At 36.6% G+C, this 25,344-nt stretch overlaps 1 protein-coding gene across 6 annotated transcripts; it reads right to left on the reverse strand.

Annotated features, from left to right (window-relative positions):
• Nucleotides 1-1,050: 1,050 nt before the first annotated feature.
• LOC147405850 (actin binding protein) lies at nucleotides 1,051-25,304 on the reverse strand. Of its 6 annotated transcripts, XM_086433712.1 has the most exons (19): nucleotides 24,671-25,299; nucleotides 22,728-23,431; nucleotides 22,429-22,650; nucleotides 20,403-22,347; nucleotides 19,667-20,369; nucleotides 18,939-19,071; nucleotides 14,120-14,191; nucleotides 12,923-13,021; nucleotides 12,731-12,772; nucleotides 12,205-12,285; nucleotides 12,046-12,096; nucleotides 11,884-11,965; nucleotides 9,907-10,001; nucleotides 8,969-9,040; nucleotides 8,767-8,883; nucleotides 3,930-3,998; nucleotides 3,759-3,825; nucleotides 1,672-1,991; nucleotides 1,051-1,385 (listed from the first exon to the last, which is right to left on the reverse strand). In XM_086433712.1, exons 1-18 carry the CDS (start codon nucleotides 24,741-24,743, stop codon nucleotides 1,840-1,842), a joined length of 4,779 nt encoding a protein of 1,592 aa, XP_086289838.1. In that variant the 5' UTR covers nucleotides 24,744-25,299; the 3' UTR covers nucleotides 1,051-1,385; nucleotides 1,672-1,839. The 6 variants fall into 6 exon arrangements, with proteins under 6 accessions (XP_086289838.1, XP_086289837.1, XP_086289839.1 ...); XM_086433711.1 differs by having other exon boundaries at nucleotides 19,667-22,347; XM_086433713.1 differs by lacking the exon at nucleotides 1,051-1,385 and having other exon boundaries at nucleotides 1,853-1,991; nucleotides 3,759-3,820; nucleotides 19,667-22,347; nucleotides 24,671-25,301.
• Nucleotides 25,305-25,344: the final 40 nt, after the last annotated feature.

The following is a 25,344-nucleotide window of genomic DNA, read 5'->3' on the forward strand; positions in this document are numbered from 1 at the left end:
CTCCAAAAATAATTAAAAAAATATTGCACTCTTTTTTTTTCTTTTTATAATTCTTTTCTTCTTTCTTGGCATGTCCAAAGAAATATTAGCAATACAAAGAAAATTCCACTTAAGAAAACCAGCAACATTTTATATTTAAAAATCAGTGTTTGTAATTAGATATATATATTCGGCACCCTACTATTTGCCCTACGTGTTTTGTCCTACATGGGTCAGAAGTTTTGGAATGAGTTGATTTTTGGTGAGGATGATCTCTACACCATAGATATCATCCTTACCAAAAATCAGCCCATTCCAAAACTTCTAACCCCATAAAAAATGATTTATAAAAAATGGACGGTCCACGATTCTTCAACTTGTAAACATGGGGTTAGAAGTTTCGGAATGAGCTGATTTTTGGTGAGGATGATCTTCTCACCATAGAGATCATCCTCACCAAAAATCAGCCTATTCCAAAACTTCTAACCCATGTAGGACAAAACATGTAGGGCAAAACGTAAGGTAAATAGTAGGTTGCTGAACATTGCCTATATATATAAACTTTAATATGCAGTGCCTATGATTTGTTTTATTTAAAAGAAGAACAATTGAAAAAATAAACATAAGCACAATGACTCCACAATATAGAAACAAAAGTAAATATAACTCTTTCGACACTTCAAGTAGATTTGAAATCATGAAAATCCAAGAGATGAGATTCAAACAGCTTTACATTATTTTTCTAAACCATATCTAAGAGAGATTGGACAAACAACACCTTAGATTGAACCCAAAGAGAGCACGTGCAAAATCAATCATGAGAAAAATAAATCACAAGCGAAGAATACAAAACTGCAGGAAGATGAATAAATTTCAAACCCTAGACGGTTACAGAAGTGCAACCTGTAGTCAGAGGTTATAAAAAAAAAAAAAAAAAGGAAACAGAAGTCAACTGAGGTGATACTATGGACCATGATCATCTTGTCATTAGTTAGGATCTTTTACAGACATGCCAACTAAACAATCAGAACTTAATTGCAGTGACATTAAAGAAATCAATGAAAGCAAAAGTAGTAAAAAGAAGCAAAGTCTTTATAGAAATGATATTTTAATTGCAGTGTGACATTAAAGAAAAGCAGTTTCCAACCCTCACAACCTATATTTGGTTATTATGTTACAATTACACTAGAGGGAGTCCTCTGCATTTTCATTTCTAAAATTTTTATACAACAGCTTCCTGTGAAAACCTCAATCAAATTGAAAATAACCAAAAAATTAAAAACTAAAAAAACCACATCTTACGTTACATGGAAAAGAATCAATTGTTAGTTGGGGTTAGAGCTTTGTACACTGTTTGATACAATCCGAGCTAAATCCTTTACAGCCGCCATGGTTCTCAAAAATACCTGCAAATATTTTTTGAAAAACCAATTCAATATTATAAATGATGAAGATGGCAAAAGCAGGGAAATTTTTATGGATCCTACCTAGGGACCTCCCCACTAGGACGAAAAATAACTCGTTCCGATGATCATAACATAAATTTTTTTTTTTTTTGGATCTGAGTTTTTCCATGAAATCTAGAGGGCTGTGGTGTTGGATTGCCAATGTGGTAATCCATTTTAGCATAATGACCATTAGTAAGGCTTAAAATCTTACTAAGGAAAGTGTTAGTGATACTAGAAAGCATACCATAGTGGGGTTGGTGGAAAAAGGGAGGCTTTAAAAATGTTTCAGCAGCAGCAGCAGCGTCAGCTTTGAAGTCATTCGATCCCAGGCACAGTTACCAGCTGCTGCTTTTTGTAGTTGAAACTGAGATTTTGGTTGCCATGAAAAGGGCACATAAAAAACCAATCTTAACTATTTCCCAGTTTTCTTTGTTAGATTTATTCCTTTTGCCTTCTCCATTTCGGCCTCTTTCTGAGCTTTCTTCTTCTCCAACTCAGCTTGCTTGCAGTTTTCCTCATGTGCTCTCCGAAACATCCTCACAAAATTTAAGAGTGTCGCGGTAACTGCAGTTTCAAATACAGCATAAGATGTGATAAAAAGAGACTAATCTCCGCACCATACAAAAGACGAGAAAGAATCAATGATACCAGGAATTTCTCCCAATGATACCACACAGCTTATTTAATGCAAACCCAACAATCCAAAAAATTATACATAGACTTTAGAATCAGATTAAGTGGCAGCTTCAGTATAACAACAGATAAAAGAAAATAAATAAAAAATTAAGGGAAAAAAGATAACCCGTCATTTTGGACAGGTACACAAGTATCAATCTAGATTAAATCTAATAGTTAGTGTTGCTCATAAAAGAAAATCATGAAAAATAGACCATTCATTATGTGATGTGTACCGCCAACCATGGCTAGAAGTATTGTATTGTATCAGAATGTATTGGCTGGTATGTAAAGATTTTTCAATATTCCGGTAGGAAACATTCCTGGAATTAAATACATTGGAATGTTTCGACCAAAAATATATCAAATTCTAACCTTACTCATCGAGACAAACCAAATTGACTTGGCTTGTTGAATTGCCAGAGTAAGTATGTTGATAAGAGGAATCCTTTGTATTACAAACCAAAATTAGAAAAGTAAAAATACCAGAAAAAGCAATGGAATCTGTGCAAAAAACATATAAGATTCAAACAATATCAAGAATCTAATAAAAAAATGCGATCTCTGCAAAAAAAGAAAATATTCAGTCCTTTTGAATCTCTATAATTTTATTTCAGAGGAAGTTATATTTTAAGGCCGCTCTGAGAATGAAATACAGAAGGAAAACCCACTATCTTCTGATTAAGTCAGACACATTATCCATTATGCTACAGGTATTTGAAAGCTTATTGAAAGTTGAAAACGTGAAACATACTTCAATGCAATCTAACTTAGGGTAGTGAATAGAATACATGTGTTTAATAGCACGTATAAAGTGAAAACATGTGCCATACTTAAAATAAATAGTTGTAAGAGCCATTTCATAACCTTGAAAATATTTTTTCCCACATTATTTATTATTGAAATATTAATTTTTACAAATGCTTCAGATTTTCTCATTGCAAATTGGTGAATGTTTCGGTTTTTCACTTGACTGAAACATTTGTCCGAAACGACATTTTAAACCTTGCCACCCACCAACAACTAGCATGTCTCCTATGCCATAAATCTGTGACCATATAATTGTAACTATGTGATCTACCACATTCCATTTAAGGTCAAAAACTTCTTTAAGCTTTTCAATTCCTTCACATTGATTTCAACAAGAAATTGTACAGTCCAAGTTCTGAGAGCTAAAAATGAGCTTTGTAGATCCTTTTCATTTCCAGTCTGAAGGGAGCATTATGTATACAAATAATAAACAGATTCTGTGCTTCCTTAAGCTTCTCAAATCTTTATGGTATAGGAGCAAGGATATCACCATAATTTTTTTGCTTGGGTCCATAGAATTAAATGCCTTAGATCTGAAATGAATTTTCTAGTTTTTTCTTTCTTGATCTTTGATGGCAACAACAAATGGTAAAATAAGATCAAGGTAGACCCTTCTTAAACTACATAAGTATCATCCACAACATTTTCTTCAATATTTCCTTTCCTGCTCATTGTCAGATCTAATTGTCTAAGCTACCATTTTTTTACACCATTCTCATCTAATCATCATCGAGATGAGTCAAAAAATCATATATGTTCTCTATTCTTATCTAGACTATAATTACTGATAAACTGATGCAGGAAAGAGTACAGGAGACAGGGACGTCGTGATAATCTATAAGTTACCTTGTTCAAATGGGCAACGTGCAGGGTCTTCACCAAAATAAAGAGCAAGTGCATCTGCATTTCTACCCTATTCACCAATCAAACGTGATACGAGGAGAAAGAGAGAGCCATCAGAAAAGCAAAGCCAATAAATATAATATCAAGCACATGGTTGAACATTTGGTGACATACCACTCCAGCATACAATGATGTTAACGATGCTACTTCTGTTTCAGCAACGCCAATAAATTCCTTCAATGTCTAAATAAAAATAAAATATTGTTATAATGGTATTAAAAAATCAACAATCACACATCTAAAATGTGAAAAAAAATAAAATGCAATATATATATATATATATGGGGAGCGCGTTTGGAGGCCCTAAAGAGAGCCAAATATTGCCAAACATTTTTCAATACATGGGCCAGAAGTTTTCGAATGGGCTGATTTTTGTTTTGTAAGGATGATCTCTATGGTGAGGAGATCATCCTCACAAAAAATCAGCCCAGTCTGAGACTTCTAACCCCATCAAATGTGGTTTATAAATAATTGACAGTCCACGATTCTTCAACTTATAAACTGGGGTTAGAAGTTTCGGAATGGGATGATTTTGGTGACGATGATCTCCTCACCATAGAGATCATCCTCACAAAAAAAATCAGCCCATTCCGAAACTTCTAGCCCCTATATTGAAAAATGTTTGGCTCTCTTTAGGGCTTCCGAACACTCCGCTATATCTATACATATGTATATAGATATGAATCAAACTTGCAGAATCTTTTTCTCTAGATGAGTTAGAAACCTTTTCAATCAATTAAAAAGAAGAAAAACAGATCACATCTGAAGTTGCAGATGAAACATCACTGACAATAATGAGAAAGTGTTGATAAATTACTGCTTTTATAAAAGAATAAAATCAGTGAAGAAATACTATTACTGGAATGCAAAGCTCTAAAAGTTTGAATAATTTTTAAGGCATTACCAAAATTTCCTGGCTGGTCGGCTGTGGTTCAGTCATTTCTAACTGTGAATAAAATATATTACCTTATTTTTTCCTTAAGAAAGATGTTTGCTAAGTCTCTGGTGATTTACAAATGCATTGGGGTGGCATTAGCAAAAGTTGGTGTGACAATAGAATCTCTCCTTAATTATAAGGTTAGGTGGTCATTTCAACTGTTAGTGAGATATATTACCTTAGTTTGCGCTTATCAATCTCCTCAAAAGAATTGTAAATTATTGAAGGATTTCATAAGCAGATTGCTAACCAGAGAAGTGAAAACTACGGTTTCTAAAACAATCCGACAATTGCAGGTAAATAATTACAATGAAATCAAACATTCGGAATTTCGCTTCATAGCAAATGTTTGTTAGATTGTAAAATGGAAGAAAGAATGAAGTTCCAAGTATCACATGAGGAAAATCTCCTATGGAGTCTTGATGGGGACATCAAATCTTGAAGAGTAGATTTTATTATTATTTAATTTTCTATTTTAAGACTTTATTTTTTATGTTGTTTGGACTTATTTGCATGTTTTATTAGCTCATGGTCTTAATATAACATTTAAGGGTAGTTTGATAAATTTAGTTTGTCTTTTAGTTAAGTTTATAAGGGTTAGAAATTTAGGAAAGAGAAAGTTATGAAAATTAGGTTATTTATTTGGTATTTTAGTTTATTAGGATTCTTAGATTTGTTTTCTTTATATATAGATTGTATAATGATTTAGTTTAATGAAGAATTTGATGAATAAAGAATGAGTTTTTTCATGGAGTGAAGTGAGTTCTCCACCATTCTTGGTGTGATTTAAAGATTCTATCTTTCAATATTTTCTCTTTTTTCTTCTAATCTTTATTTTCCTTTTATTATTTGCTCTCAACTTTATTAAATTCTAGATTCTTGATTCTTGATTTATTGAAGTTTGATTATTGAATTCTTCAACTCTTTAACTTTGATTCTTGAATCTTAATTTCTTAAAAATCATTTTTTCCAACCTCTTTTTATCATCTTCTTCGCCCACCGTCCTGCATCAAATTTGGTATCAGAGCCTAGGTTTAGACACTACAAATCACGTTAAGGGAAGATGGACGACAAACATGTTCTTAGAAGAACTAACAACTATGTTGTCAAACTTATGGCAAACAAGCCATTCTTAGGCATATTTTCGTTGTGTTCATGACCGTATTATAAAGGAAAACGAAGAGCATAAACAATGATATGAACAATAGTATGAAGAGCTCAGGCAACAAAACTTATACAGCAAGTGCAATGTCGTGGACATTATAAATCAGAGTGCTTGAACTAGGAGAATGAAGCAAATGTGATCAAAGTCCATGCGCTTAAACTCAAGGAGAGTAACGAAGAAATTGAGAAAGAAATCTATGAACCTGATTTAAGCAATAGTGAGACATCATTATTGGTTCTTGAGGAAGAATCTGAACAATTGGCATAGGAAAATGTGGAGCCACTACATCCTTAACTTTTAACACTGATTTTATCTCATGAAAAAAAAGGTAGATAATGTTTTGGATAAATCAATGAGTTATGCCAGTTTTAATTCCTGTCAAAAAATGAGTTCAAATTTGGTTCGATGATTTCAACATTTAGGAATATATCAAATGGAAGACTTTACTTCGGGATGAACTAAAGTGGAAGACCCCACCCCAGGATGCATTGGTTGAGAAACAAGTCGGTCAGATTACATGTGGATTATAAAGACTTTATATGTTGGGGAATTACTACAATTTTATTTCTCCAGTAGCGAAATCATCCCAGCCAAGGAGAATTGATAGGAACATCAGTTTTTGAAGACTAGATTTTATTTTTATTTAGTTTTCTGTTTCAGGACTTTAGTTTTATATTTTTTAGGCTTATTTTCATGTTTTACTGGCTCATGGTCTTAATATAATGTTTAGGAGTAGTTTGGTAAATTTAGTTTGTCTTTTAGTTAAGTTTATAAGGGTTGGAAATTTAGGAGAGAGAAGTTACGAAAATTAGGTTATTTATTTGGTATTTTAGTTTATTAGGATTCTTAAATTTATTTTCTTTATATTATATGCTATTATGATTTTTTTTTTAACAAAGGAGTTGATGAATAAAGAATGAGTTTCTTTCATGAAATGAAGTGAGTTCTCCACCATTCTTGGTGTGATTCCAAGGTTCTATCTTTCTATCCCTTCTCTTTTTCTTATTTTCTCTTTAACTTTCTTGAATTCTTGATTCTTGATTCTTAATTCTTAATTCTTTATTCTTGATTCTTAAAACTTACAAACCTCAACCCTTAATTCTTCCCCCTTTCCTTTAACCCTTATCCAAACCCAACCAAAATATCGTAATTTACAAAACTTTGCATTTTACATCTCAATAATCAATTGGGATTTTGGAAAATTTTTACCTATTATCGCCCAAATCCTTGAACCAATTCCAAATCCCAAATCAGATTTCCCTTATTTTTTATTTTCTTCCCTCATCGTCTTGCATCTAGTCTAGTCTTCTTTTACTGGTCCCCACCAAATCTCCTTTTCCAACAGCACCAAACTGTTGAAATGTTCCTAGTTCCTATATCCTTTCAGCTCTGGCCAAATGCATAAGATAACCCAAGCACAAAAGGACCTCTCATCCAGAAAAACTTGCATATAGAACCTCGTCACTTTTCATGACAAGTGGTAAGAATGCTCTAGCATTCTAGGAAGTTAGAGCTACAAATAACACTACTTCAACTTTTAGAAAAAAACTGAGAATGTCAGTCAAAGTTCATTAAATATAGGTTCAGAAAACTCAAAGAGTTGTCATAGCTATGAATTAGTTAAAAAAAGAATTACCAATTATTAGTAAAATGAACAGAAGAATTATTAGGATCTGAGCATAGTGTGACCAAAAGCTTGGGCATTGGCTATTGTCTAAGAGAGGATGATGTAGGAAAAATCCTACCAGAGTACAATAGATAGCTGCCTAGTAGGAAGAACAAAAAAGAAAATAAATTAGAAAAGAAGAACAAGAGGGGAGAAAGGGATGTCTGCACAGAAACTAAACCTTGACAATAGAAAACTTGGACTCCAAGCCTTAGTTATGTTGAAAGAAGAAGATCAAAGAAAGATCGGGCCCAGAATCTAAAAAAAAATAATATAAAAGGCAGAAAGAGTAGTTGAACTTGAGGCACATAATCGTTGCTTTAAGAAGTTATTCGCTCTTTGCTCAAGTCTGAACTCAAGTTTGCAACAGGGCTCTAACGAAGTGTCTCCAGGAGACAACAAGCCCAACCTTTGTATTAGAAATTGTTGCGTTGCAAAGAAAGAGAATCGCACAAATAATATGATCCTTCAAAGGTACCACACAGTTGCTTGTTAGAGGGTAGAATTTTCGTCTTTGTATGTATAGAAATTTGTGCCTAGGGCCTCTATAATAGATCTAAATGTTTGGTTTAACAGTCACTTCGATTGTTATTTCAACAATCACTAGATGCATGGCCTAAAACGCTCAAGCTCAATTTCCCTATGAAAAACCCAAGCTCAATTCAATAATGTTAAAAACTCTAATTACATACTATATGCCACTCTATTTTTCTCATTCCTAACCCTCGTCATACTTGGAGTTGATCAAAAATACATTTTACCAAGGAGTTGGTACTCTTACGTTTATAGGAAACCAATCACTTGGTTTAAGTTCAATAACGATTTGGGAAAAGAGTCTCTTTAGGGGGGAACAGGTGATACGGAATGGGGTATTAAAGATTGAGAATTTTCAGTTGAAATAGAACTAATTTTATGAAAAGTTTTCTACGACTGCTGGTCCAATGGTTGAATGTCCAACACATAATTTGGTGGTGTCGTGCTTGATTTGATCGGGGGTTAGAGCTGTTTGGCAAATCAGTAGCAGTAACCTAGGAGTTTGTATGTGGTCCTAAATCGAAGTGTTTTACACGAATGGTTTAAATGAAAAATAGACATCAACATGTTGTCAATAATAGATGGCAGAAAATGTTAAATGCCGTGGATTAATCTGGGTTTCTGTGCAGGAAATAATAATTCAGAATACCTTACGAAAAATTTCCGACACAGGGCCATCATTTTCAGATGCAACCAGCTCTTGCTTAACCTTTTCCAACCCTTTAATAATGGCCTGCATTTCTTCCGCTAAGGACTTCAATTGTATCTGCAGAGAAGGCAGTTTCCAGAACTTACAATACGCCAAGACAACATTAGAAATCGACAACAGAAATACAAAAGAGAATGGGAACCTTTGATGCTGTTTCAAGGCTAACAAGGTCCTGGTGAAAATCTAGTAGTCCGGGTGACTTAGCGGCAAGTACCTGAGGTTTGAGAAATAATATAAAATTAATGCTTCCATGAAAATTCACAGGGGGGACATAAAACTCTGCACAAACAATGACAAGCACAGCACAAACCCACGTATATGGCCTACAGAGTTCTACTCCACTAAACCAGTATGGAATCCAAAGATGATTATACTAATATTATGTAAGAAATACAGTAAGCTGACAATCATTCCAGCTCTCAAAATTATCTTATATATCGAAATCAAATACAAAACCTTATGCAAGACTTAAGAATTTTTTTTAACGAAAAAAATAACCTCCAGTTGTCTTCAAGAGTGTGCCTCAAAATCCCAATCTGAAGGAGAGCCTTCCACCTTTGGGATCCAGAGGTGATCAAGCCAAACTAGACTGGTAAGACTTTTTGAACAAATAACAAATTTCATTATGAAGTACTCTAGTTTTAGAATCCACAAGAGAACCACCAAAGAATAACCTTTATATTTTATATTGTCAAGCCTATTTTTAATGAGTTCAGTAACTCGATGGTGGTGAGAGAACCACCAAAGAATAACCTTTATATTTTATATTGTCAAGCCTGTTTTTAATGAGATCAGTAACTCGATGATGGTGGGAAATTGACTCAAGTTTAAGGTATCATCACCCATAGACTTTACAAAATAAGCTAGCTAACACCTTAACCGACGCATGACCTTAATAATTTTTATAGGTTTTACTCTAACTACAAAAGATATCTTGAAATTCTCTTCTACCATGATGGACCGCTAGATGACATTCAATGAACTTACAACAACTGAATCCATAGCAGATCACCTATTTTTGCACCATAAATATTGAATTCAATTGCATAACATGAAAAAAGAAGAATTCAATAGCCATACCTTACAAAGATAATGCATGAGTGTCATCTTATTGTTAGAAGCACGTGTATCACTAAGTTTTAGAAGGCTGTCCAATCGGAATCCAATGGCAGAACCTGTAATATTGAAACCCATTGTCTACTTCAGGGGGGGAAAATACTCTAGTTGGGCAAAACAACAATTAACACGACAGTAGCAAAAGGCCAAAAGTTTTCATATTCAGGCAAAATCTGAGAGGTATTAGACTGAGAAGTTATTGAAAACAACTAAAATAAAGATTACAAACTGAACCCCCCCCCCCCCCCCCCCGAGTGGTTGAAAAATCAGAAATGGATAAAACCCCCCCAAAAAAAGGAAATACAGCTAGCTAGGAATTTAGACTAACATGTCCCATCTTGAGGCATTGAAGATATGAGATCTAGTTATTAATAGACTTGCATTCTAAATACTTCAAAGCCAGTATAATGTTATCCATAAAGATACCATTGAAGAGATAAGTGCTATAATAGGAACCTTCTCAATTAACAAGATCATAGCCATGTACAATTAGAAATATGTAAGCCATCATATCATCCAAATAAAAAGTTCGATAAACACAATAACATTTTAGGTAATTTTGTGGCACCCCTCCTGGTTTTGGTGGAAATTAGAGATAGCGCAGCAGGTTTTCAAACAGATGGCATACCCCCCTTGACTTCAGTTTACATGAGAGGCTAACAAAAGATAAATTACATAACCTCGTCTTCATCCTCTTGCTAAAGGCCCTTGACCTTTTTTTCCTCTAAAATCCATCTCCAACCCATTGTATTGAACCATTCGCCAAAAAACGTTGTACTTTCTTCTAAAAAACAATGGTTTTCAACCTCCCCCAAGATTAAACCCTGTCTTGTTCTTGAAGTTTGAAGGTTGGAGGAAATAGAGTCTTGAGGTTGAAGATGAGATAAAATTTAAACCTTAGAGGTTGAAGACGAAAGGATTTGAATCAATGGTTTTTGGCAAGTTGAAGACGATTTCATCTTTTGGTAGACTCTCATGGAAGACCAGAGTCGAGCAAGGTACGTCATCAGTTTCAAAACCGGGGGGTGGGGTGCGGTGGGGTGGGGGGATATATCTCTAATTTCAGCTAAACCCAAGGCATCACCTCAAAACTACCCTTAAATGTTATGATTGTAGTCCAATTGTCATAAACATAGATCAAGTGTGAAGGAAGAAAATCTTGGGTGACTCCTAGTTCGGTGTTGGCTCTATTCCAGAGTTGGGATGATTCCTTGTTCTATGGAAGGAGGAAAATCTTGTGGAGATTCCTCCCTTTTGGAGCCTGCTGGGAGTTGTGGCAGGGAAAAGAATAGGAGAGTTTTCAAGGATGTAGATTCTACAAGTCAGGAGATTTTGTTAGATGTTCTTGGGTTACTCTTCTATTGGTGTAAGCTTTTCCCTGAGTTTAAAGGTGTTTTTCTTAGGACTTTGTGTTTAGATGGGACTCTTTGTGCGAGAGTTAGGGGGTGTTGTTGCTTCTTTCGGTTGGTCATCCCGACCGCCTGTTGTACTTTCTTTCTTCTTGCAATAAATTTATACTTCTCAAAAAAGAATTAAACCACCAAGCATCTGCAATGCAAATCACAACTCGGTGAAGAGCAATGAACAAAAAGAACTCTTAACAAACTCAAATTCCACAAAAAACGCAGTAATACAAGTATTGTTTTTAAATGTCACACAGCCTGCATTGAAGGTGATATCATAATTATTAATCCCACATTCCACTGTCATTCAGACTTTCTTTGATAAAAAAGATACATTCCTTAAGGCTGCACCCACATTTTTTATAGTTCTCCAATTTTAAATCAGCAACTACTATTTAATAAGCAAAAAAAGTGGCATACATAAGAGCCTCTTTAGTGAAATATAGAAAAAATAAATTATTTCTCCCCAAAGTAAATGAATGGAACTTCAATAAACCAAAGCTTCAGAATATTTTATTTTTATATGATCACAGCTTACCCCTTGCAGTTCCTTGGTTTAACGTATTCCCCAGGTAAAGAATCCTCTTCATGATTTCCTTCAGTTTGATGGAATTTCGAACCTGATCAATCATATAGACAATAAATTCTAACATATCATGAATCAAGCCACATGAATGGATGCAGAACCACTAATAAATACCTCTTCGCTGGCCGAATTTATAGTGTTTAAACTCTTTCTAAAATCTAAAATCTGCAAAAGAGGTGAAACAACTAAACCACCTTAGGAAGATACCGAGCTCAAAGAAGTTACGCTGAACATTTTCTTAAAATCAGTGAAATAGTCAAGATAGTAATCAACCTGAGAACTAAATTGACTCTTGAAAGAAAATACTCTTAATTTGGACTCCACCCGGGGAACTTTCATCAGCTCCAGAAAGAACTACAAATCAGGAGTTAAACCAGAATATCAATAAAGACATCAACAAAAATACACTACAAATTATCTGTGAACAGGTAAGAAAAGACTTCCAGTGTACACATTCTCTACTCTTAAGAATGCACCAGTGTACACATGTACTATCCATCATGACAAATTCGGGGTTAAGTATAAAAAATGTATTTTATACATTAAATGAAAAAAATAATCCGTGATTTTTAGAATTAAATCACAATTAATCGTGATTTTTTCAAAAACTTATGATTTAATCGACAATTAGTAAAATTGTGATTTAATCGCAGATTTTTGTCAGTATGGTACTATCCACAAACCATTTATTTGTTCTTTAATGTTAGGAAACAGTGTTGATAAATAATAGCAATGCATCATTTAATAGAGTAAATAATATAGTTTGGTCAAGGAAGCAGAGCAGAGGAGAAATATAAACCTGTTCACACTTTCCAAGGTTTTCCGGGTTGCCGCTGTAGCCCTGAAAGATAAAGGACAGGTAAAATTATCATAAAACGGAAGAGAACCCAAGAAATACGCTTAAAACACATCTAGACAAGAGAAACCTGTCACGTGAAAAGAATCATGGAATAGTTGAAAAAGAAACTCGTGATTGTTTACATATCTCCACCTTGAGGAGCTCCATTTCCTCTTTTGTGGGACAGAACTTTATAAGATTTTCAACCTGATCAACATCTAAAATTGATTCATCCAATGCTAGAGCTGCACCCTGTAAGACATCATCTACACCATCAGCTAATTGGGAAATCTTTAAACAAACAATTTACATGTTTGAATAAGGAAGTTGGTACATGGCATGGAGAAAAAACCCAACAAAAAAAAAAAAACCCATTCAGACCCATACCGATTTAATGAGGACTTTTTATTTGTCCTACTTACAAAAAAAATTAACGAGTGAAAACACTCAAAATGGGAGAAAGTTTGGAAATCCTCCTTGAAACACATGATTGCTCCATGGTGATTTAGAGATATAAATCGTCGGAAACTGCTCCCTAACAAAAGGTATGACAATAAATCGTCCGGACAAAGGCGGGGACAATACATTGTGGAACTCAAGGAGTCGCATCGAAAGCAAAAGTCCAAGGATTGGAACATGTTTTGATATTGATTAGATGGGAAAATTATAGTTGAGAATCAAAAAAAAAAATTGGAGATATCATTACTAGTGTTAATGGTGGTGGTCTGGGACTCCTCAACCACAAAGGATTGCCAGCTTGGACTACTCATGCAACAACTTGAAGATCGCCCAATCAAAGGGACTCAAAGGGTACGAAAAAGGGGAGGAATCAAGCTTTACTTGATCAACTCCAGCACTTCAATAGAAGACTAAAGCTCAAATCTCAACAGAAGTCCTCTCCTACAAATTTCCAAAAACTACCCATCCCCCTTTAAAACAGGTTTCACAAGAAATCCCTAACCTTGGGATTCATCTTAGCATAGGCTTTATCCCTTGAATCTCAATCACTCATTCTTGCAAACTACAAGATTACCCCTTTTGATTGATACCCAAATAACTCATTATCATTTGTAACAATATCCCCATGTCCCTAACTTTCCCTTATTGGTTGTGTTTCAGATGAAGAAATAGAAGACTTGGGTCCACACTACATCAGATCCCCAATAAAGTCAGTATTTCCTAGTTCTAGAACTTTTAATCATCTCACAAATAAAGAAAATTTGATGCATAACGCAAATATTACTGTATAGGCCTTCTTCACAAAGAGGTTACTAAGCCAGATATGATGGAACACCTTCATGAAAAGAAAATCTCAAACATATAAATGCATCTGAACTAGATCACACTTACCATCATATCACTAAGTGGCATCTTAACTTTTGTAAGCATAATTTCACAGTTATTGGCCCGCCTCAGATCGATCTACAGAGAATAATAAAAGGGCTCATTAGTGAAACGTTAGGTAGGGATTGAAGAAAATAAAAACAGCAAAATGAAAAAGCCTTGATGAAATTTTAAGAGAATAAGCATTCCTAACTATTTTGAAAACTTCACATGGAAACAAATCCATCATCACGTGATGAAAAGTTGGAAATTGTTGAGATATCCATTTTTTTTTATATATAAAAAAAAAAAAAAAAATAGAAAATTGTATCTTAACTTTCTGATATAATTTATAATTCACTCAAAAAATTTGTCTTTTATAATCTCATGATTTAAAGCTTTCTTTTATTTTATTTTTTTTATAGATATTCCTTAAATTAAAGACAATGAAGATACAAGGAAAAGGAAGGCTCGATCAGCATTGAAGAAAGCCTATAAAGGAGTGTGTTAGATATATTGGTATTTTAGATATGTGCCATAAGAGCATATATATAATTTCATTTGTTTTCTAGTTTTATATGTACCACGGTTCATAGTGAGAGATTCAAGTTCGACTTCTCCCACTTTCTTCATTCTTTATTCTCTAAACCTTAATCTTATATTCTACATGGTAAGAGCTCTCTAGTGATCAGATTTTAATTCTTTCTCCTCTTCTTCCGCATTTTTTTCCTCTTCTTTTTTCTCTTGGTATAAACCAAATTTTTTTGATATGATTTGTACCTATTATCCTCGCGGTGGTGTATCTCTCTAGTAGAAAATATCCCTAATGTCATCATAGATCAAGGGATTTTTGTCAATTATTAGTGGTTGGTTATAATGCGGTGTGGTGATTAGGTTCCAGAATGTGTTTCCGGCCTTCAAGGTAGCCCTACGATTTCATCTTAAGAGGCATTGGAGTTCTGCGATTTTATTTGGAAAGAATTTTGGAGCCTTCGATTTTATCTGGAGGGGCCTTAGAACCCTACGACTTCACTGGGATATATTTTTCTCTATTTTTTGGCAGTTTTTTACAAATCTTGACTATAAGGAATTCATGTTGAGGAGATTTTCCGCCAGTTGAAAATCGTTAATGAAAATCTCTAAATCTCATGAGCAAAGGAAAAGAAAATTAGTGGGAGAAGTGCCGAAAATTTTAGAGCAATTTTATTGATTCTTGGGCAATCAATCATTTCATCATAAAGCATAAACCTATATTGGGTAAGAAATTTTTGAAGGCCAAGGGTAAGAAATCTCATTTAACCAAAGCGAAATCTGATTCTCTTGATGAAAAAAATCATTGAGGTATGGGAAAGGAAGATGCTCAGATTGTTACTTGGTTGTGGAATAGTATGAAGCCGCAGATTAATGTTAACTTTATGTTTCTGGATACTACGAAGGAGATTTGGGAACGAGTGAGGTAAGTGAATTCGGGATCCAACAATATAAACCGAATTTATGAGATCAGTCAACAGTATTTCTCCTTACAACATGATGATAAAACTCCAGATCAGACGTTCGCTTCATTGATGCAAATGCGTGAAGAATTGAATCAATATCAACTTATTTCCAGTGATATCCTTCAAATACAAAAACAAAGAAAGGATATGGATGTTATTCGTCTTCCTCCACATCTCCAATCAGAGTATAATGTAGTCAAGTCTCAAATTTTAGGAAGTCTTGATCTTCCTTCCTTGATAAATGTTTTCTCCAGGCTAAAGAGAGACACTCTATTAGATAGTGGCCAACCTACAATAAACCGCTCTACTTTAACTACTCTTGAAGATTGTGGTGGTTGTGGTAACAGAGTAGTCGTGGGGGGACGTGGTGGTGGTCATGGAGGTAGAGATGGTAGTAGAGATTCAGGGGGAGGTCGTGGAACGCGAAAGTGTACCCATTGTGGTAAGAATAGGCACACTATTGACTTTTGGGGATCTTCATGAGAGACCAGTTGCCCCTCAGGCATCATTATCTTCAGTTCAGGATGTTATACAGCTTACTATTTAATCTAATCAAAATTTAGTAAAGGAATTCATTATCCTTTCTCAAGAGAAGTATGACAAACTAGTCTCCAACTCATTAGCTAATGTTACTTTAGTCTAGACATGTAAGGTATCCACTTGTTTATTATCATCTACGAGCTCCTAGATCATTGATTCTCGTGCATCAAATCATATGATAGGTAATTCTCACATGTAATCATCTCTTTCTCCATCTTCTTGTCAAAACATTAAATTAGCTTATGGGTCCTTTTCAAAAGTTGTTGCATTAGGAACTGCACAACCCAATCTTAATATTTCTTTGTCCTCGGTAATTCCTAAATTTTCATTTATTCTTCTTTTTGTGGGTCAATTTATAAAGAAATTGGATTGTTCAATAATATTTTTCACTTCTCACTATGTGTTTCAAGATCTAAAGACGAAGAAGATGATTGGTGGTGGATGTGAAGTAGATGGTCTATATCTTCTCATCAATACTCTAATCTTAGCAGCTCTTCATTCATCTTCTAGCACCTTCCAGTGGCATTGTCAGCTTGATCGTCCTTCTCACGTTTTATGGAGTATAGTTTCTACTTTAAATAAAGACTTCACGCTTAATTGTGAAGCATGTCCGTACACCATTGAGTGTCTTTCCACTTATTGTGAGTTGTAGAGAGTCCAGTCCTTTTCGTTTGGTGCATTCTGATGTATGAGGTCCTTTGCCCACTACTTCTTATTTAGGTTTTAAATATTTTGTTGTTTTTGTGAATGACTAATTAATGATGACTTTGTTATTTTTAATGAAGAATCGTTTTGAGCTATTTAATATATTTCAGCAGTTTCATAAGAAAATTCGAACTCAATTTGGTAATTCTTTATGCATTTTACGTTCTAATAATGCAAAATATTTTTTTCTTAGTCATTATACTACTTATTTGTAGTCTCACGGTATTATCCATCAATCATCTTATGTTCATACCCCTCAACAAAATGGGGTAGCTGAACGTAAAAATGCCACCTTCTTGAGGTTAATCGTGCCATAATGTTTTAGATGAAGGTTTATTGTCTTCTTCAATGTCTTCTTTTCTCTCCACCATTTCTTCTACTTCTATTCCTAAGAATCTCTACGATGTCTTATCTCACCAAGGATAAAGAACAGTTATGATTTATGAGATGGATGCTCTACATCATAATGATACTTGATCTTTGGTTTCTCTCCCTCCTAGGAAACATGTTGTCAATTGTAAATGGGTCTACATTATTAAATTTCATCATAATGGCACAAATGATATATTGAAAGCTCGGTTAGTTGTTAAGGGACACAAACTTATGAACTTGACTATGCTAAGACTTTCTCTCCAGTTGTGAAAATTACTTCAGTTTGAGTGTTGATTGCATTAGTTGCTATGTCTAACTGGCTCTTATATAAGTTAAATGTTAAAAATGTTTTCCTACATGGTGATTTGCATAACGAAGTGTATATGGATCAACCACCTAGGTTCATTGCTCAGGGGGAGACTGAGAAAGTGTGTAAGCCTTGAAAAGTGCTTTATGGTTTGAAACAATCCCCACGGGCATGGTTTGGTAAGTTTAGTGACGAGGTTATTGCATTTGGGATGATATGGTGTCAGACAAATCATTCAATTTTTCATTAGAAAATTGAAAAAGGGGTATGTGTTGTTCATAGTCTATGTTGATGACATTGTTTTGATTGGTAGTGATGCTAATTAGATATAGAGGTTGAAATCTTATCTTCAATAATAATTTTATACCAAGGACTTGAAAAAATTGAGGTGACTCGTTCAAATCGTGGTATTATATGATATATATTCTCCAGCTTGAGGGGGAGTGTTAGATATACGGCATTTTATATATGTTCCATAAGGGCATATATGTCATTTCATCTATTTTCTAGTTTTATATATACCATGATTCATAATAAGAGTCAAATTCGACTCCTCCCACTACCTCCATTCTTTTCTTTTTCTCTAAACCCTAATCAGATCTTCTACAGAGTACAACTGAAGCACACCGACATATGCATAAATGAACCTCCCAAGAGGAAGCCAAAGGGAACACCCCCACAGACTTACACAAACAAGGAATCCCACCCAAATACAAATTCCTCAAAATCTACAATTTATTCCAGCCAAATAATGACAGATCGCTAAGAATTAAAATTTCATTTTTCCTATAAAAATGTATTAAAAAAAATTCCCTTATTTTCGTGCAAGAGAGAAAAAAAATTAAATAAAAAAACAAAGTCAAGGTTCTTTGATACACATAATCAAATAAATAAGGCTCGATCTATCTTCAAGTTTGAGTTTCTCCATGATATTTGGTGACTAGCATAGTTCAACATGAGTACGGACTTAGTACACCTATCCTGCTAATTTCTCTTGATATTTGGATTTTTTGCTGGTAGTTTGAATTTCAGGCCTCTATCCCAGCCTCGAACTGGCTTCTATATTCCCGTTCCATAATAAATTTATTTCCTCTTGATATACATACATATATAAATGCATACATGTGCATGAGCGACTGTGTGTATTCTAAAAATAATAACCTTGAGGCATTTACAAATTCAAACTTTAAGTCTACCAATTTAGCATTCCTCCTCATTAAGTCACACTTACAGTCTTACTTTCTTTAGGTAAATGAGAAACCATTAAATGAGAGATTATGAAACAAAAGGAAATGAGAATGATAACCAAACACCACAAATGTGTATCACACAGAGCAAATGAAGTTACCACTAGGAATCCTCACAAGCAGCAATATTAGAATTCACACTAACATAACTTCCAGTGCAGAGTATCTGCAGGGATTACCAGGTGGATTTTGTCTGCTTTAGATCCAACAGACTTGCGTCGTTCACCAGATTTACCTCCTGAGCTCCCACCCATATTTGGAGCCACAGTAGAGAAAAGACTCTCAAGCTCTGATACATCAAATTCTGACATACTAGCATTCAAGAGTTAAACATGATTAGTAATATTTTTTTTGATAAGTAAACATGATTAGTAATATTAGCAACAGAAAATTCCAGCAATAGCGATGATGTACTTGACAAAATCCAATATTCGTCATCGAAGCCTCATCCCAAAAATTTGGGGTCGGCTGAACGAATCCCCATCAGAAAAATCCAGCAATAAAATATTTATTAATTATTCCAAAGATCAACAGCAAATACAACAAAACTCGAAACTATAGTTATCAGGAATTCAGGATCTTGATGTCTGCTTGTAGTTTGCTTTTTAGGTTTTTTTCCCTTCCTCTATTGTATTTGGTAGATCTCCTCGACCTCCTTTCTTCTTGTTTTTTAATAAACCATATTCAAAAATAAAAACTATAATTATCCAGCAAACTTGATGGATTTGCAAATTCAAAAGTGCATCCAAATCCAACCTATATGCTAGAATGTTGAGTACATTTCCAAATGTATTTTGCAGGACATGAATCTTGGGAGTTTGAGCAAAAAAACAATCATATTTATAAAAAGAAATCACAAACATTAGATTTTAACAAAAATGACATCAATACAAGATAGTAACAATACCTTTGTGATTCTTCAGACCTTTGTAACTCTGCCCATAAGCTTCCTTGAACTACTCTGGTGAACTTAGTCCAGTGCAATGGTTTTAGTGATGATCTTCGAGCTGCTAAAGTAGAACCCTGATACCCTGGCATAGCAGAACGTGTAAGCCCACGCCCTCTTCCAGAAGATAAACCTTTTGAGTCAGCATTTGGCCCCTTAGAACCAAGGGGTGGGGGAGGTATTGCACCACCAGGAGGTCTAGGTGGAGCAGGAGGACCAGGTGGACCGGCTCCAGGACGAGGTGGTGTTCCATGCATTGGAGGAGGTGGTGGAGGTGGACCTCCACGTATAGGAGGTGGAGGAGGCAGAGCTCCACGCATAGGAGGGGGTGGCGGAGGTGGTGCTCCAGGCATTGGAGGAGGTGGTGGAGGTGGAGCTCCATGCATAGGAGGTGGTGGTGGTGGAGGTGGGCCTCCACACATAGGAGGAGGTGGTGGTGGTGGAGGTGGGCCTCCACGCATAGGAGGAGGAGGTGGTAGAGGTGGGCCTCCACGCATAGGAGGAGGAGGTGGTGGTGGTGGAGATGGAGCTCCATGCATAGGAGGAGGTGGTGGTGAAGGTGGGGCTCCACGCATAGGAGGAGGTGGGGGTGGAGGTGGAGTTCCACGCATAGGAGGAGGAGGTGGTGGTGGAGGTGGGGCTCCACGCATAGGAGGAGGAGGAGGTGGTGAAGGTGGAGTTCCCCGCATAGGAGGAGGAGGTGGTGAAGGTGGAGTTCCCCGCATAAGAGGAGGAGGTGGTGGTGGAGGTGGGGCTCCATGCATAGGAGGAGGAGGCGGTGGTGGTGGTGGAGGTGGAGGTGGAGTTCCATGCATAGGAGGAGGGGGTGGTGGTGGTGGAGGTGGAGTTCCACGCATAGGAGGAAGGGGTGGCGGTGGTGGTGGTGGTGGTGGTGGTGGTGGAGGTGGAGCTCCATGCATAGGAGGAGGTGGAGGTGGAGGTGGAATCCCATGCAACGGAGGTGGTGGAGGTGGAGGTGGTGGAGGTGGAGGTGGGGCTCCACGTAGATGAGGAGGGGGTGGCGGAGGAGGTGAGGCTCCATGCAAAGGAGGAGGAGATGGTGGTGGTGGAGGTGGTGGCTTATGGGTTCCAACTCCTACAAACTTTGTCATAGGAGGTGGTGGGGGGGGAACCACTAGGGTAGAACCATTTGAAAAAGCCTCAACCTTAAACGAGGGTGGAGGTGGAGGTGGAGGTGGAGGAGATTTGAAGACATTTAGCCAAGAAGAAGTGTTTGGATAAACTGTTCCACCTAAGCATGGGAGTGGTGGAGGAGGTGGAGGGACAATAGATCCAACTACATTTCTCATTGAAGGAGGAGCAGGTGGCAGTGGTGGTGGTGGTGGTGGTGGAGGTGGAAAAGGAGGAGGAGCTAGGACTTGAGAGGCTCCACCCAAGCTCCCAGATGGAGGTGGTGGAGGTGGAAGTGACTTAACTGCAATATGAGGAGGAGGAGGCGGGGGCGGGGGAGGGGGAGGGGGAGGGGACTCAAGTGTTCCTCCTAGAGCAGCACATATGGCTAGAGCAGCTGGTGCACTGTTATATCTTGATGGCGGGTGAAATGATGCATGCACAGGCTCAGAATAAGACCTCTTGTTAGGGGGGATCCAACGTGATACAATCTTTGGCTTTGTTGATTTCACGGAAGTCCTCTGAGATTCATCATGTTCAACATTTTGTTTTGTTACAACTGGATCTGAGGGTAGTGGAACATTGGAAGTTGGCTCTTTCTTTGATGTGGGAGGCAATAATAATTTCTCAGGTTTCTGTCTTCGAACATTTGTTTCCAATTTTGGCCACAAAAGCTTGGATTCTAAATTCTCCTGGGCAGCAATATTACCTATATCCTGTTTATCTAATTTGTAGTGTACATCAGCAGTCACTCCCTTGGGATCTAATTTGTGATTCTCATCACCAATTGTGCTACCTTGAATAATGGGAAGATCAAAACCCACCTTCCCATCATTTCTGAGATTTTTGTCCAATGACTTGTCTTGAACTATGTAAATATCAGAATCAGCAGTCACTGCCATGTGATCTAATTTCTGATTCTCATCACCAATTGTGCTACCTTGAATCCCGGGAAAATCAAAAGCCCCCTTTTCCTCCTGTTTGAGATTTCCATCATCCAAGGTGCTGTCTTGAACTATGTGAAGATCAGGATCAGCAATCACTGTCTTCAGATCTAGTTTATGGTTTTTATCACCAATCGTGCCACCTTGAATCCCAGGAAAATCAAAAGCCCCCTTCTCCTCCTGTTTGAGATTTCCATCATCCAAAGTGCTGTCTTGAACTATGTGAAGATCAGGATCAGCAATCACTGTCTTTGGATCTAGTTTATGATTTTTATCACCAATTGTGCCATCTTGAATCCCGGGAAAATCAAAAGCCCCCTTCACATACTGTTTGAGATTTTCATTCAATGTGCTGTCTTGAACTATGTGATTCCCATCATCTACTATGCTGTCATGAAATACGTGAAGATCCAAATCCCCCTTTCCATCTTGCCCATCTACATTGCTGAAAATCTCCTCCACCTCAAAGAACTCCTCCGTTGAAGTACGTTCCGTCTCCTCCTCATCTCCACTTACCACTTCTGTGATGATATTAGACCCAAAAGCATTGGAGTCCAAAAAGAGTACCTGATAGAGAGTTAAGTGTTTGTTCAACTCCCATCATATATCAGAAATACGCAGACTCAACGAAGAAAGACCATCACGTACCTCTGCTTTGAAGTCCTTTGGAAAATGGTCCTTGGCATCCCACAAAACATCGATCTCCTCACGGTTGAGAATCAAAATATTGGATCGAACAAATGCCGTGTTAAACATAACCCTGAAAATCATTTCCTCGCGTACTAAATCTTCATCCAAATTGATGCATTCGAGAACCACATCCCCTTGAACGCGACAATGTATTTCTATCCTCACTGGTGTACTCTCACCCTGCAATTACAGTTCATATCAAACTTTTTTTTTCCTTCTAAAATTGAGAGAAAAGTCTGTGAATTTAGCATTATTACCTGTCTGTAGTGACGGACATGTTTTTTCGCCTTTGGAGTTGAGAATAGAATTTTCGAACTTCTGTTGGATGCAGTTGAAGGATCCTGACCGTAAACACGTACAATTGGTCTACAACTCCTTTCACCATTTAATATTGGAAGAACTCGAAGAATAAGGCAATCCAAAGTCAACGGTGTATCTGATGGAGGCCAATCCGAACCAAGATTCCTTCTTGAGATATACTGGAGATATCTCAACTGGGATGGTTGTGGGTTTAAAGAAGATAAGAGATGGAGGAGTTCCCTAGGAGCTTGTTTGTATACCATCTCGAGAGTTTTTTGCTCGCCAGTGTACTGTTTTCTGTATAAAAGGAGACCCGCGAGCATGAAAGCAAGCATGGGCCATCCTCCTCTCTCGCAGTGCATTAGAAGCACGTTTTGTTGCCCTTCTAATGACAACCAGCTCTCACTGGATCTCAAGAAGTGATGGATCATCTCCAACGGTAGCAGAGGACACCCTTCGTATTGCCGGGGGTAGTCCATAACAGTCATGTCATATAGTGACAATATATCTGAAATCTGGCTCCTCCTTTCTCCTTCCCTAAAGTTAAAAACCATGAAAGAAGCATCCGGAAACTGATCCTGTAGTTGGGCCACAATTCCATCCATGTAAAACTTGTATTCATCTTCTTCCAAAACATCTGTGGAGAAGCAACAATCGAACACTGCACCCAAAAAGAAAAAACAAAAATGTAGTAATTAGAAATAGTATATGCAAAAATTTCAAACTAGGAGAGGAAATCGATATATTAAAATTGATGATACAATTAGTACACCACATCGTAGAAGAGGCAAAAAATGAATATATAAATAAAGTTATCATCATGCGCCTAATCCCGAATACTGGAATCGGCACCATGAATCCTATTTCATCATTATTCTCTGTCTTGGGTCATATCTTCGATCAAAGCATGTCTCTTCGTATGTTTTCTTATAAACTCCATCCATGTCATTTTAGATCCCTCACTTGCCCTTTTAGATTGCTCGACTTGCACCAAAGCAATCATTCTCATTGGAAGGCAGAGCATGTATTCTCATCTCTTTTCTTACTACCTCCATTAATCTCATCTTGCCCTTTTAGATTGCTCCACTGGCACCAAAGCACTATTTTCATTGGTAAATCAGGGAATGTACCTTCGTATCTGTTTTTACTACCTCCATCCATGTCATTTGGACTTCCATCTTTCCCTTTCAGATTGCTCAACTTGCACCAAAGCACTCATTATCATTAGCAAGTCAGACCATGTATCCTCATAAATTTTCTCACTACCTCCATCCATGTCATTTTGGGCTTTCCCGTTACCATTTTAGATTGCTCGACTTGCACCAAAGCACTCATTCTCGTTAGTAAGTCAGGATATGTATCCTTCTATATTTTCTTACTATCTTCATCCATGTCATTTTGGGATTCCCTATGCACCAAAGCACTCGTTCTCATTAGTAAGTTAGGACATGTATCCGTATATATTTTCTTACTATCCCCATCCATGTCAATTTGGACCTCCCTCTTGTCATTTTATATCGTTCGACTTGCACCAGAGCACTCTTCATATCCTTTCTTACTACGTTCATTACCATTTTAGATTGCTCAACTTTCACCACAGCACTCATTATCATTGGTGTAAAGTACTGTTCTCCTTTGTACAAGTGCAAATCATCACACTCCTTTATTTTATCTCCTAGAGAGGCTATTTCTAAATTTCCTCAAATCACACACACACACACACACACACAAATTGAAGAAAAAAATCATTGAATCAGCAATTAAGCAACAACAACACTAACATTCTTTCTTTTGGATAGGCAACTACACTAACATTCTCACCATAACTTCGTAAAAATTGGGGTATAAAAAAAACCTAAATTTCCAGATCCACCTAAATTCAAATAAAGAATAATCATACCGTAAACTCTCTCAGAGATTTCCAAAAGTCGATCTGGTGGTTTCCGATAGAACAATCTTCTGAACAGCGCCATTTCCCGACGCTGTCGATTCCTCGATCGGATCCAAACCGATAATTCACCAAAACAGAAACGTCACCAAGATCAAAACGATCGAAATTAGAACAGATCTCTCTACAGATCAATCGAATTATTTCAATTTCAATTACCACGATCCGAATAATAAGAATTACAACAACGAATTGGAGAAGATCAAAAGATATAAATCGAAGAGAAGAACTGTAGCAGTAGTAGAGGATGAGATCACTAGGGTTGAAGAAATTTTCCGAAGATATTGGTGAAACAGAGGAGAGATCGATCATTTCTCTCTCTTATCGTCACATGGAGAGAGAAAAAGAGAGAGAGAGAGAGAGAGAGTTGGACTGAAAAAGCGAAAATCTGAGACCTGCAACTTGTTAGGCTCGATCGGCTCGACAGTCGACAAAAGGAAAACACGTGGCAACCGCACGAGAGAGAGAGAGAGAGAGAGAGTATTTTAGTTACTAGACAGAAAAATAAAGCGGACGGCAACCGCCTCTGTTTACTTTCAATATTTGGGTTTTGTTGCGATCTCTGGTTTTAGCAAATTTTGTCTGGGACTAGTAGAGAGAGAGAGAGAGACTCGTTTGGTATATCG

The sequence above is a fragment of the Akebia trifoliata genome, chromosome 3, assembly GCF_017979445.1.
Source record: "Akebia trifoliata isolate Shusen 1 chromosome 3, ASM1797944v1, whole genome shotgun sequence".
In the NCBI taxonomy this organism is placed as follows: domain Eukaryota; kingdom Viridiplantae; phylum Streptophyta; class Magnoliopsida; order Ranunculales; family Lardizabalaceae; genus Akebia; species Akebia trifoliata.